At 34.9% G+C, this 13,744-nt stretch overlaps 1 protein-coding gene across 1 annotated transcript in view; it reads right to left on the reverse strand.

Annotated features, from left to right (window-relative positions):
• LOC149530420 (uncharacterized) overlaps positions 1-13,744 on the reverse strand; it is a 150,513-nt gene that overhangs the window by 48,368 nt on the left and 88,401 nt on the right. The window contains exons 15-16 of the mRNA XM_089808198.1: positions 8,523-8,624; positions 8,218-8,280 (exon numbers count right to left, since the gene is read on the reverse strand). Coding sequence (XP_089664324.1) covers positions 8,218-8,280; positions 8,523-8,624 — 165 coding nt within the window. The remainder of the gene's footprint in view (positions 1-8,217; positions 8,281-8,522; positions 8,625-13,744) is intronic.

Below are 13,744 nucleotides of genomic sequence, written 5' to 3' on the forward strand. Positions count from 1 at the left end.
ACATGTCTCTACTGGAGACATACCTCTTCATATCATATACATATTCATTGTAAGAGTAAATTGAAACCCACAGAAAAACAATAAGTGCTATTACAAGTTACAGCAGATAAATACACTGAGATCTTTAACAGCAACCAAAATGTGCAAGAGGTATTGGACATGTAATGTGCGTTTTCAAGAACATTCACACAAAGCTTAAAATCTTGGCCATTGGAAACAGAGACTGTAGGTTCTTTATGGAAAACTGCTTTTAAATGCACTATCTAGACCATTTGGATGAAAAGAAACAAGATCTTCAAGGATAACTCGTGATTGGAAAAATGTTGGGAAATAACTGAACTTGCAAGTTCAATAAATCACTCGTCCAAACCAAAGATCCATCCTCAATCTCTAACTAGTTTTGAAACTTGTATTTATGTAAAACGGCAATAGATTGCCTTCCCTGCAAAAATGTTGTAAGCAACAAAAAGGAAATGAGAAGAATAACATGTGGGTTTCTCCTCCACACAGAATTGTGAAAATACACTTCAATGATGATTTTGTAGCAAACTCAAAGAGTTTGGCAGCTGTTGCTTCTTAAGAGATCAAAAAGGCATTTTCCCACTTAGATGTCCATTATTTACCTCTGCAGCAACAAATAACGAAGCAGGGACTATAATCTTGCAAAGGATTGAAAATGGAGGTCAAAAATAGAACAAAAAGGATTATTGTCATGGGCAAATTGATGCTTATTATTAATACATTGATGAAAAACAAAACAGCTAGCTGCAAAATTTAAAGTAACCATAGAGAAGCTAAAGCCCTTGGTATTTGGTGAGATCTCTTTCAAGATTGTCATATCAACCAATTCCTGATAACAGCTACAATCTGGAACCTGGTAAATTAGTTGTGAGGTTCCCTAAAATAGGTCAACTTAGCATGCTGCAGTGGCAGACTGAAAGCATTGACAGAAAGCTAGGACAAAAATCAAAATGAAGTATAAAAACAAAAATATGAAACCACAAAAAACTCATAGGGAGCTCATATATCTCTCCCTACAGCTGTTACATCATTGTGATGCATGATTCACTGCAAAATTAGATAGCCAATTATTTAAAAACTATGGTTAGGAAATAAATCACCTCTTCTGGGTATTTCTTTTTCTGTCATGAAAGTTCATTATAAAAACTAAATAATTTGTTTGTTTGGCTGTTTTTAAAGTAACCATAGAGAAGCTAAAGCCCTTGGTATTTGGTGAGATCTCTTTCCAGATTGTCATATCAACCAATTCCTGATAACAGCTACAATCTGGAACCTGGTGAATTAGTTGCAAGGTTCCCTAAAATAGGTCAACTTAGCATGCTGCACTGGCAGACTGAAAGCATTGACAGAAAGCTAGGACAAAAATCAAAATGAAGTATAAAAACAAAAATATGAAACCACAAAAAACTCATAGGGAGCTCATATATCTCTCCCTACAGCTGTTACATCATTGTGATGCATGATTCACTGCAAAATTAGATAGCCAATTATTTAAAAACTATGGTTAGGAAATAAATCACCTCTTCTGGGTATTTCTTCTTCTGTCATGAAAGTTCATTATAAAAACTAAATAATTTGTTTGTTTGGCTGTTCTTAGCAAAATACTAGAGAAGAAAATGCAGCTTCAAATAAAGGTGGGGAAAAAATCATCGATCAAGGGTAAAATTGTAAGAATATATAATAGAATCCTTTTGGTGAGATATGTTTGAAACTAAATTTTGATGGAATGACAAACTTAGATAAAGGCTTAATGCAGGGGGACAGAAACAAATAACATGAAGCTATTGAACAAAGAAACAGAAATGGATCCTTGGAATCTTTGTAAGTGTTAGCATTGCACATGGTAATGGAGAAATTTTGGGGTAGACATTTAAGGAAATGAAAAGGACTCAAGATGAAATGGAATTAAAAAATGATAAGAAATTTTATTGTCATATAGCCTGTCAAGAAAAAATTAATAACAATAGTTTAAGTTGGGCCAAGTAATTTTTATATTTTTGGGACACCTTAATAATATTTATGTTATAATATAAAAACTAAATTTGTAATAAATAATTCATTATAAGTAGTATTTTTTAATAATTTTGAGGGAAAGGAATAAAAGCTAATGCTTGGCTTCATTTGATCATCTTGATTTCAATTGGCATATTCACATGGACAGAAACCTTGGTTGTTTGGGGCTTTTGGAGAATGAAAACCCTCTTGGACTTCATTTTTCGAATTGGGGATGAAAACCCTAATCTGTCTAGGGCATCCTCGCAATGAGCTTATTTTAAAGTTGATGTCAAGCTTCCATTTCGGGCAATTTGATTTGCAAACAAATGTATCGTTGATCATTTCGAAGGGTTTCCCCTCTGATTTCCAAAGTTGATGGGTGCTGGTCATCACCATTGCCCAGTGGATTTCTAATCGCCATTGCCCAGTGCATTTCTAAGTGCCACATTGAAGTAGCTCCTACCAATTTTTAGAGGTGATCATATATTGATTATTTGTGGTGAACCTGCAATTTCTTGTCACCTTAGAATGCACCAGCTTTAGTCCTTGCTTCTGTTACATCATCATTTCTAGTTGGATGTTGATTGCCATATTCATCATTATTGTCGGAAATTATTTGTATGCTGCTGCTTTTATTCCTAGGTTAATATTCACTGCAAACTGCCCAATCACAGTCTTTTTATCAGCCACGCACCATTAGGGAGTAAGGATTAACGATTGCAGCTGTTAATTTTTAAAGGAAAGTCCAATCATTATAGACTGTTGTTTGAAGTTGTTTCCCAGCTGCAGATTTTCTGTTTCTGCAGTCACCAACTACTTATCATCACCACAGGCCACTGCCTTACAGTTTGGATTGAGTTACAGTTGCAGCTCTGCTCAAAAAATTTATGCATCTGCAGAATTTGGTGACTTTATAAGATGATTACAGTAGACAACTGCATTGGGGCAGTCACTGCACTGCGTATATTTTATTTCAGATCATGCATATGAAATTGTTAAAAACTGAATGAAATGAGAAAACGGAATTCATGATTGCATTAAACTGAGGAGACAGTCTCCCTTGATAACAAATTACAAGGCCTTCACCAAAAATAGCAACACTAAAAATAACAGACTAAAGCACTAAAAATATCTGAATCAAAATATAGAGCCTAGGAGACCATTATAGTAAATATAATATTATTTTAAAACTCTCCCTTAGTGGTCATCGTACTACCCTACACAAGACTATACATGTCTTGTGGTCACAAATTCTTCAGAACATTCTGCTACTGCTGAGACCCTCCCTGGATTTGCAAAATATTAATGACCATGAGTAGCCTAGAAAAAATAGAGAAGGTGATCCCGATCATCAGAATGACTTTCAAGAGCGAGAGTAGAGCCTCTCACATGAAATTGTTAAAAACCGAATATACGGAAAAAAACGGAATAAACAGATTGAATATTGCATTAACAATGAACTCTATTAGAGTTTACAGATACTAGTTATAGCCTGAACAAAAAGACAATGTTCTATTAAGAAGACAACATCTATAAATAGAACTGAAACACCAAACTAAAAAGAAAGCCTAAATGACCGTTAACTAGAACTAGCTAAATATAGCGAGATAATAAAAATATTAAAAATATTCTAATACCCTTTCTTAATGCTCATTCAATAAACTACCCTGCAAAAGACAAAACATGTCTTGTTGTCACAAATATTTCAAAACATTTTGTTGTTGCTGAGACCCTCCCTGGATCTGCAAAATATTAATGACCAAGTGTAGCCAGAAAAAAAACAGAGAAGGTGGATATGCAACAAGAGTGTAGAGTCAATCAAAGACTCTTCCACCAATCCTAAAATCTGCAAAACCAGTGACCAGAAATGATCACAAAAACATCCAACCTGATGTTGGATAATTGAATTGTCCTTCCTCGAAAAAAAAAGATACATTGAAAACAGATACAGAACCCTCCAAACTATTGCAGATAAGAACGCCCTAAAACTGACTGCAAGATACTATGAATTGAAGATTACAAGGCAACTTTTCTTCATAAGAAAGTGCTAAAAACCTTGAATGAACAACCCACACAAACTTGGCCTATTATAGAAACCATAAATGAATTTTGAGGCGTAAAATCAACCAAAACCAGACAGAAGATGAGAGTCAAAGGATATGAATCAGAGAACATGAAACTACATTTTTAAGGAAACAGTAAAACCTGACAGAATTTTTTTCATGGAAAAAAATTATCAAAGCCCACTAGACAAATTTTGAGGGAAAATTTATTAAAGCCCTCACAAAAAAATCTGAAGGAAACAATTATTAAACCCATAAGATTTTTTATTTTCTTGGTAAATCAAAAACCCTAATGTCAGGAAGACAAAAAAGAATTGCAAATCTAGGGTTGAACCCAAACAACCCGAGGCTGTTCGGAAAGTAAATGGCCAAAAAATTCAATAAAAGGTCCCAGAAAATGCCATTGATAAATCCGAAAAAAAACTGTTGTGCATGCTGACGAGGCCCTGAATTTTTTTAAGGAATTAATTTATGAAAACCCACTAGATAATTTTTGAGGAAAATTTTATTGAAACCCTCAAAAAAAATTAAGGGAAACAATTATTGAAACCATAAGATTTTTTATTTTCTTGGTAAATCAAAAAGGAAGACAAACAAATTGCAAATCTAGAGCTGAACCAAAAAAAAAAACGGAGGCTGTCCAGAAAGTAAAATGGCCAAAAAATTCAGAAAAAGGTCCCAGACAATGTCACTGATAAATCCAGAAAAAAATGTTGGGCATGTTGACGTGGCCACAGGCCAAACAAAATCTACGTTGATGTTGAAGACAGAGAAAAAACACTGATTGAGCAGGAAAAGATTGTTGGGGAAGATTTTTACCGGCAAAAAGCCAAGTTTTTAACCAAACTGCAGAGAAAATAATAATTTTGAATTTCAGCGTTAGAAATTATGCTCATAATGAATTTTAACTGCTCTACAAAAATAGTGCCCCCTAAAACAAAATAGCTACTAACAATCCCTTCAATTCCTCTCCCAACTATTTTGAACAAAAAGATTTTAATGGTTTTCTTTTCATGATCCCAGGCCGTCCCATAAGGGAGTCGTACCCAAACCATCATACCCACACTAACACCAGCTTTGATACCATGAAATTGTTAAAAATTGAATGAACGGAAAAAAATAGAAAAAACCGATTGCATATTGCATTACAAATGAACGCTATAAAGTTTGCAGACACTAATTATAGCATGAACAAATGAGAAAGGTTGTCTTAATAAAGGTAATATCTATAAATAGAACTAAAAGAGCATACTAAAAAAAAGTCTTAAAGACCATAAGTAGATACTAAGAATATTGAAAAATATTTATACCGTTAGCTAAATATAGAGACATACTAAGAATATTAAAAAATATTTAATACCACAAACTCTTCCACTTGCACTCCCTGAATCTGCAAAACTGGTGACCAGAAATGATCACAAAATCACTCGACCTAATGTTAGATAATGGAACTGTCCTTCCCTGGATACATAGATATACTAAGAACCGTTGGTGCAATTTTGAGAAAAAATCAACAAACCCCCCAAACATTGTAGATGAGCAGGATGCCCCAAAACAGACTGCAAGATATTGTGGTTTGACGATTACAAAGCATCGTTTTTCATAGAAAAAAAAGTAAAAACCTCGAAATAACATCCCATGCGAACTTTGCCTATCACAGAAACAAAACGATTTTTTAGGAGAAAATTCAACAAAACAAGAGATGTGGAACACCGCTTTTTAGGGAAAATGGTAAAACCGAACGAATTTTTTTAAGGGAAAAAACTACGAAAAACCCACCAGATAACTTTTGAGGAAAAAACCCTCCCAGAATTTTTAAGGTAAAAAAACTAATAAACCCATTAGATTTGTTTTCATAAATCAGAAACCCTTATGTGGAAATCCAAGAAATAATTGCAGATTTAGGGTTTCAAAAAATATGTGGCACAGAACACACAACTGACTGATAAAAATCACTGAGCTGGAAGGAATAGCGCAGGGAGACCGTAAAAAACTGTTGATGGTTTGTTATTTGTTTGTTACCACTGAAAGCCTCGGAAATGAAAAACAACAGCAATTCCATAGTTGCCGCCTAAACAATATGTGTCATGTGACTTCTTGATAGGCTGCGGCAACCAAACAAAACAAAAACACAAGCTAGAAAAATATTGAATACCTCTAATCAAAGCAGAATCTTTATAAAAACTCTGAAACTCCTGAAAAAATTCTTAGAATTATAAAAAAATTCAAAAATTAAAAGCTCCGGACCAGCTCTAATGCCATGAAATTGTTAAAAATTGAATGAACAGAGAAAGTGAAATTCATGATTACATTATACTGAGGAGATGGAGTCTCCTTAGATAACAAATTATGAGACAAAAGTCACTTAAAATAGCAACAGAAATTGCTAATAATAGCGAAATTAAAGAATTAAAGGTGGACTAAAGCACTAAAAATATCTGAATCTAAATATAGAACTTGAGATGTTCATTATAGTAAATATAATATTATTTTAATAGCACATTCTGAAATTCATGGACATCAAATTACAAAGGTTGCCATTGCAGCATGCAGGTTGTTCCTTGAATTGATATATGTTGCAAAATCTAGAGATTCTATATTACCCTCATTTTGATGTCATGCAATTCAGGTCTATTCAAGGTGGTTGTTTTTAAAAAAAAATTAAGGGTTTCAACATTGCAGTACTTGATTCTCAGTTTCAAGTTACTGTTCTTTTACTTTGTTTCTAAATATCAGAAAAAAACGAAAAACTCATATATTTCCTGAAATTCCAGATAGAGGTATTGCATTCTAAAAACACTCCAGCACTATATCAATAAATTTTGGAAACTCCTGAGATTGACAGTGGAAACTTAATAAATAATCTGGAAAATTGAGTTTCACATGAAAAATTCCCAAAAGTCATTGGAAATAACTGGATACTCCTGGAATTTGTCAGAAATGCTGATAGCAGTTTAAAGCCCCTATTCAAGAGGTTTACAATTGGGATGCAGATATATTTCACAAGCCTTGAAATTGAATCCCAGTCTACGAGGAAAGGTATCTGAGTTCAGAGAGATGAAAAATAAGCTTTTTTCATGTTCTAAACTTGCTTTGTGTCATTTCTATTATGGTGAAGCAAAGGGCCCTTGTTGAAGAATGAGCTTCTTAGAGCAATTTCACTGGACGTATAGGGATATTAAAAAATTACAGTTGGGATGATGATGAAAGAAAATGAAGATTTCAATAGCCTTATTGTGGAGGCTAGCAAATTGATGATAACCTCAATTCGTTGTCCATTGCAATAAATATTTAAAAATGGCAGTTGATTTCTTTGCCAGCTTACGTAGTTTTGAGGAATCAGAGGAGAATGTAGCGTTAACTGGCAAACAAGCCAAGACTATAAACATTAGCAAGATATAAGCTGATAGCCAAGGAGAAATCCAGTAGCCAAGCCCATGTTAGTATATTACATTTCCCAACTTTTGAAAGTCAACACAGCTCAACTGATGAGTTTGAAGGTTGCTTTTATGTATGCAAGGGATCATTTCTTGTTCAGCACTCAAATAGGGATGTGTTCTTTTTATTCATGCTGAATTCTAGCAGTGTCAATAGAAAAAATGCAGCAGCAGGACATATCCCTGAAATATTATTTCATCAGCTATAGTGAATTCAGTGTAAAGTTCTCTTATGCTGACAATGCCACATTTCAGTTAGGAGGATGGCGAAAATTGAGGAAACGTGACCAAGAGAATCTCACTGAGACTCGGAGAGATGAACAGATGAAGCTTGTTTTTCATTTTCTATAGCATGAATATCTGTTCCTATCTAATTACTATCTAGTATCAGTCAAGATGTATATGGAAGTAACATGTTTCCCATCAAAGCATGAAGTTCAAACTGCAAATGAATTCATAAACAATTCAACTAGAATAAAATGTTAAAACTCAAATAAAAAATGAATCAAATGATCAATAGGATTCTACCCAACAGGAGGCTAATTTGAAATGACAAATTTAAAATTTTAACAAGAGTTGAGCATTCAAAAATTAAACAAGATCAAAGCCAACTAAATTTTAAGAAAAGAGGTATACAAGAGTCCTGTGATGCTATAGTATAAGGAAATGTTTCTATCAAGGCTACAAAAAACTTTCCTTACATTGGGATAAGGTTGGATATACACAACTTGTCCCGGTTGCCCATAAACCATTGGTTGTGAATACTGCCATATAAACCAAAGAAAACATTAGGGAGTTAGGACCACACTACATTTGATGCACTTTTTAAATTGCTGAAGATTAAACCTTATAATCCTTGAACAAGTTATTAGTTGTTTCCAAAAACTTACTGTAGATTAGCCACACTGATGTGACAAGCCAAAAATATTTTTTCTGAATAATGTATCCCTTTGTAAAACTAATATTAATAATAGAAGTTCAAGTTCTAATCTTGAATTGTGTTTACCATTTGGTTCCCAGGATGGACATAAGCCGGTGCTTGGTGTAGTGGAGCAGCCTGGGAAGCGTATCTGATGGGCTGTTGACCATTGAACGAATGTGCAATCAACTGCGGTATCCCACATAAAACAAATCTGTCAAGATATTAAGAATTGAAACCTTGAAAACAGAGATTTTTACTTACTCTGAATGGCATAACTCAAGATGAATTAAATTTAAGAAATCCTGATTCGTCTATGATAGCGAAACACTAATGGGGATCAGGAATGTCAACATTGTATGGAAACAGGAAAATGTGACAATAAAAAAATCAATTATATTTAAATATTTTAATAATATCAAAATATAGTGAAATTTTTTAATCATAAAACTAAAAAATTAAGTAGCAATTTCAATCAATATTGTTGAATATTTTGTCATTGATGCCAGAGGTTGATGATCAAGGTTGTACAAACTTTGGAGGACAAGATGGAACCATGGCACAAAAGGTTATACTCAGCCAAGCCATTGCATATGGAGTTGTTTTTCCAGGATAAAGTCAATGGATGCTATATTGAGCCGTGTGATGATTATTCTCTAAATATCTGGGTTGTGAGAAACATTCATTGGAGGAAATTGTGGTTAATGGTGAAGATGATACCTTGTTTCAAATTTTAAAAAATAAGATTTCTTTAGCTGGCTATTAGTAAAATTTATGGGGGGCAGGTATTCCAAACTTGATCACTATAAATATTTACAGGCTATTTATTGTATGCATGAAGTATTAGCTTATTCTGATCTTGCCGGAAAAATATTTCTAGTATCATACTTAGAGAAGGTGACTTCATGATATTTTTGTGAGCCGATATGAATATTTGGTTTTTGATATGGTTTATGTGACAGTGTGGAAGATGATTCGAAGAGTTGAAACATTTCTGTCTGCTGTGAATGCAAGTGGGGAGAACCAGCAATAGATACTTGATCTGTCTGCTTAGTCTGAGATATTCTTCCTAATAATGGTAGTCTAATAGCCTGAAGCTGAGTCTTCCTGTGATGACATTGCTAGCATTGTTTTTTGAAATTAGTGTGTGATCTTTTCCATCATTTGGTCCTTTTTGTGACACTTTGGGTCATTCTTGTTGGCTTTATAAGAGGTGCATAAAGTAGTCAAAGAAATTAGGGGTATCCTGGGTATAAAGCTACGGTTTCTTGTTCTCGACTGAATACTGCTCATATCTGCATGCAATTTGGAGAATATATTGGGAGTTCGATACTCACTTCATGACCCATGTCTTCAAAGCATATACTTTTGCTCATGGTGATGTGGATGCAAGAATCAGATGTGCAGATGCACGAATTTTTTTTTTTTTTTTTGCGTCTGGACTCTGTGTGTGTGTCTATACACACACACACATGTATACACATTTATATATATGTACATATATATAAATATATACACACATATATATACACAATTAGATATATATATATATAGATATGTATGTACATATATGTATATGTATGTATATATGTATGTATGTATATATGTATGTATGTATGTATGTATATGTATTATGTATGTATATATATATATAATACTATAATTTATATATGCAAAGAAATGCAAGACATATTCAAAAATAAACCATTCCATAGCATGATACTTCACCATTGATAGTTCAACTTCAAACTTCACAAACACAAAGTGACATATACAAATTGAAATAACTAATTAGTACATTTCTCAACTTCAAGATTCCAAATCTGAAAATAAGAAATGTGAACAGCTGCACTACACTTCCATCAATCACCAATATTCAAAGCAAACCATAATGCATAATCTATTGATTCTGTGAGAAGTTTAACAACTTAAAAGTATAAGTAATTTGCTACTGTTCCATGAAAATTGTACAGCCCCAAATATATTGAGATAAAAGCAATTTGCTATCAATAGAATCTGCAATTGGTACGTTACGCAGCAACTAACAAACTCAACTGATTGGGAAACAATTAACTGTCTATGCTTCACGGATCTGAAAAAAATTCTGACTTGTATGCTGCAACCACTCGGATAGATATGTTTGATCCTGGCCATCCCAACTCAGGTTAGTAGAGCTGTGAGGTGTTGGCAGTGTTGAATATGGAGTGGTGATATGAGTGAGTGTTGTCCCCTAAACCCCTGTTATCTACACTTCTATTCAAACTCACTGATTGGCACCCTTAGTGAAGCAACTTGTTAAATCTAATTGCAATGGTAAACAAAATTACAATGGGAAACAAAATTACAAATCTGTTAGTTTTAAACTAAGTTGTCGTATCCGCTCCAACATCCTCAAATTCAACATTCAATTCCCTGAAATTCGTAGTTGATTCGAAGTCTTATCAAATTCATCTATTTCCTGCGAAATTCCCTGCGGATTCGGTATTTCGAACCCTGGTCAATTTTGGGGAAATTTGTAGTGAATGTGTTAAACCTCAGCGAAGCCCGGGCAGAATTTATAGCAAGTTTGGCAAACACATTATTTTGTTGACTTTTCAATTTTGGAATAAAGTGCTTTTTGAGCAGCAACAAACCTAAAATGACCCTGTTTTGGCCTCTTATACAGCAAAATACCTAAAACAATGCCGTCACAAATATTTAGTGCATATTACCACCTGCATTTGGGATTTTTCTCAGCGGAAGTCTTCATTTTGTGCATTCAACTTCCACAGTGTTTGACTTCCATTTTGCACTGAACCAGCATTCCACTTTGCACTAAGCCAGCAGTCAAGCAGTGAGCCAGCCTTCCACTTGGCCAGGTATTTTAATGTTTTGTTAGTTTTTTAATTGTTTTTAATTTTTTTAATTTTATTATAATCATGCTTTTGATACATATAGAATCAGAAAACAATCACTCCACAAACAATCGGCAAGATGTAAATTTCATTGCTAAAACCTCAAAGAACTATCAATATAGCAATTTGCCTTGTAAATCCATGATAACGGTAAACACTAATTAGTAGAGAATTGAGTAATAATAATATTATAATTATGCTTATTCAATTCTCTGCTAATTAGTGTTCACGATTATCAATTTGAAGTGCTTGTCATTGCCTTTTCTCACTGTAGTAACTTGTTTTGTTTGTTTGTAGATTCTATCATGGCTGCAAGTGCTTCTATTGCCAATAACCACTTCAAAATCGACAAATGTTCCTCACTTTAGAAATATGTGCAAATGATTCGACCAATGCCAAGTGGAGGAGGTTATGTGTGGATTTGTAGCCACTGCAAAGAGGAATTTAGTAGCTCTTATAGTAGAGTGAAAGCAAATTTGTGCTTTATTCCTCAAAAGACATTAAATTTTGTACCGGGAAGCCAAGAGTAAACGGAGTGCTACCTAAAACCTTCCTTCCAAATCACATTGTAAATAAATACATTCAAGAACAAAAGCAAGCAAAGGAAGTTGTTGGGAGGGCAAATTCACCTCATCCGTTGGAAAGTGGTAGGCCTTTAAATAAAGGAAAAACATCATCTATGTCTTCAACTACCACTCCCAGTGAACCACCTGCAGGGGGTCATCCATTCTTGTGTCCTCCTCAACAACAGATTGTTAGTAAGAGAGCAATGCGACCCTTGGAATCATTATTCCAAAATGAAGCTAGAAACAATGCTGATCAAGCCATAGCCAAATGCATCTATGTAAATGGATTGTCATTTAATGCTGTTTGCTCACCGTATTGGTAATACATGGTGAGGGCAGTTAATGAGGCTCCAAAGGGGTTCAAGGGCCCTGGTTATGAGAGGATAAAATGTCATGCTGCCCATTAAAGATTCATGGATCAAACTAGGTGTGACAATAGTATTGAATGGATGGAAAGATGCAAGGAACCATCATTTAGTGTATGTTATTGCAATGTCTATAAGAGGTGCAATATTTTTTAAAGTTGTGGATTGTGAGGGAGAAGTAAAGGATGGCCCTTTCATTGCAAACATTCACATCCAAACTATCAAGCAAGTTGGCCCTCAAAATGTTGTTCAAGTAATTATCGACAATGCAAAGAATTGTAGAGTTGTCGGCTTACTGGTTGAGGAGCAGTATGAACAAATTTTTTGGACACCTTGTGTTGCGCACTCACTCAACCTAATGCTGCAAAAAATTGGCACTATGGTTGAGTGGATAAAAAAAATGTATAAAGAGGCACAAGATATCCAAATGTTTGTCACGACCCACCATATAACGCAAGTCATATTTAGACAATTCTTGAAATTGGAGCTATTGAAGGTAAGTTGATTGCTTAAAAAATCTAAACATTGTGATGTGAATATCAGGATTTAACTGTGCGATTTTGGAGTCAAACTCGATGACCCATGTTTCATGAGTAGTGATTCAACATGAATCCATCTCTCATGAGAATAAATGGAACACTTAGCACTCATTGGATCTAGGTGATGCTCACAGGGGTGAAGCACCGGGACTTCCCGGGAGGTCACCCATCCCAGTACTACTCCAGCCTGAGCGCGCTTAACTACGGAGTTTCCTCCACAGTTAAACCCAAAGCTTGCAACCCCATTTGCAAAACCTTCACCAAGTGTTGTGCCTTATGAACCATTCATTAGGAAGCCCCTTAAGCTCATCAATTGATAAGTAGGAGATGATTTCCACAGCTAGTCAAATTGTGATGTGAATATCAGGATTTAACTGTGCGATTTTGGAGTCAAACTCGATGACCCATGTTTCATGAGTAGTGATTCAACATGAATCCATCTCTCATGAGAATAAATGGAACACTTAGCACTCATTGGATCTAGGTGATGCTCACAGGGGTGAAGCACCGGGACTTCCCGGGAGGTCACCCATCCCAGTACTACTCCAGCCTGAGCGCGCTTAACTACGGAGTTTCCTCCACAGTTAAACCCAAAGCTTGCAACCCCATTTGCAAAACCTTCACCAAGTGTTGTGCCTTATGAACCATTCATTAGGAAGCCCCTTAAGCTCATCAATTGATAAGTAGGAGATGATTTCCACAGCTAGTCAAATTGTGATGTGAATATCAGGATTTAACTGTGCGATTTTGGAGTCAAACTCGATGACCCATGTTTCATGAGTAGTGATTCAACATGAATCCATCTCTCATGAGAATAAATGGAACACTTAGCACTCATTGGATCTAGGTGATGCTCACAGGGGTGAAGCACCGAGACTTCCCGGGAGGTCACCCATCCCAGTACTACTCCAGCCTGAGCGCGCTTAACTACGGAGTTTCCTCCAC

Source organism: Cupressus sempervirens, chromosome 11 (assembly GCF_028749045.1).
Source record: "Cupressus sempervirens isolate cs-2001-9-10 chromosome 11, ASM2874904v1, whole genome shotgun sequence".
NCBI lineage: Eukaryota > Viridiplantae > Streptophyta > Pinopsida > Cupressales > Cupressaceae > Cupressus > Cupressus sempervirens.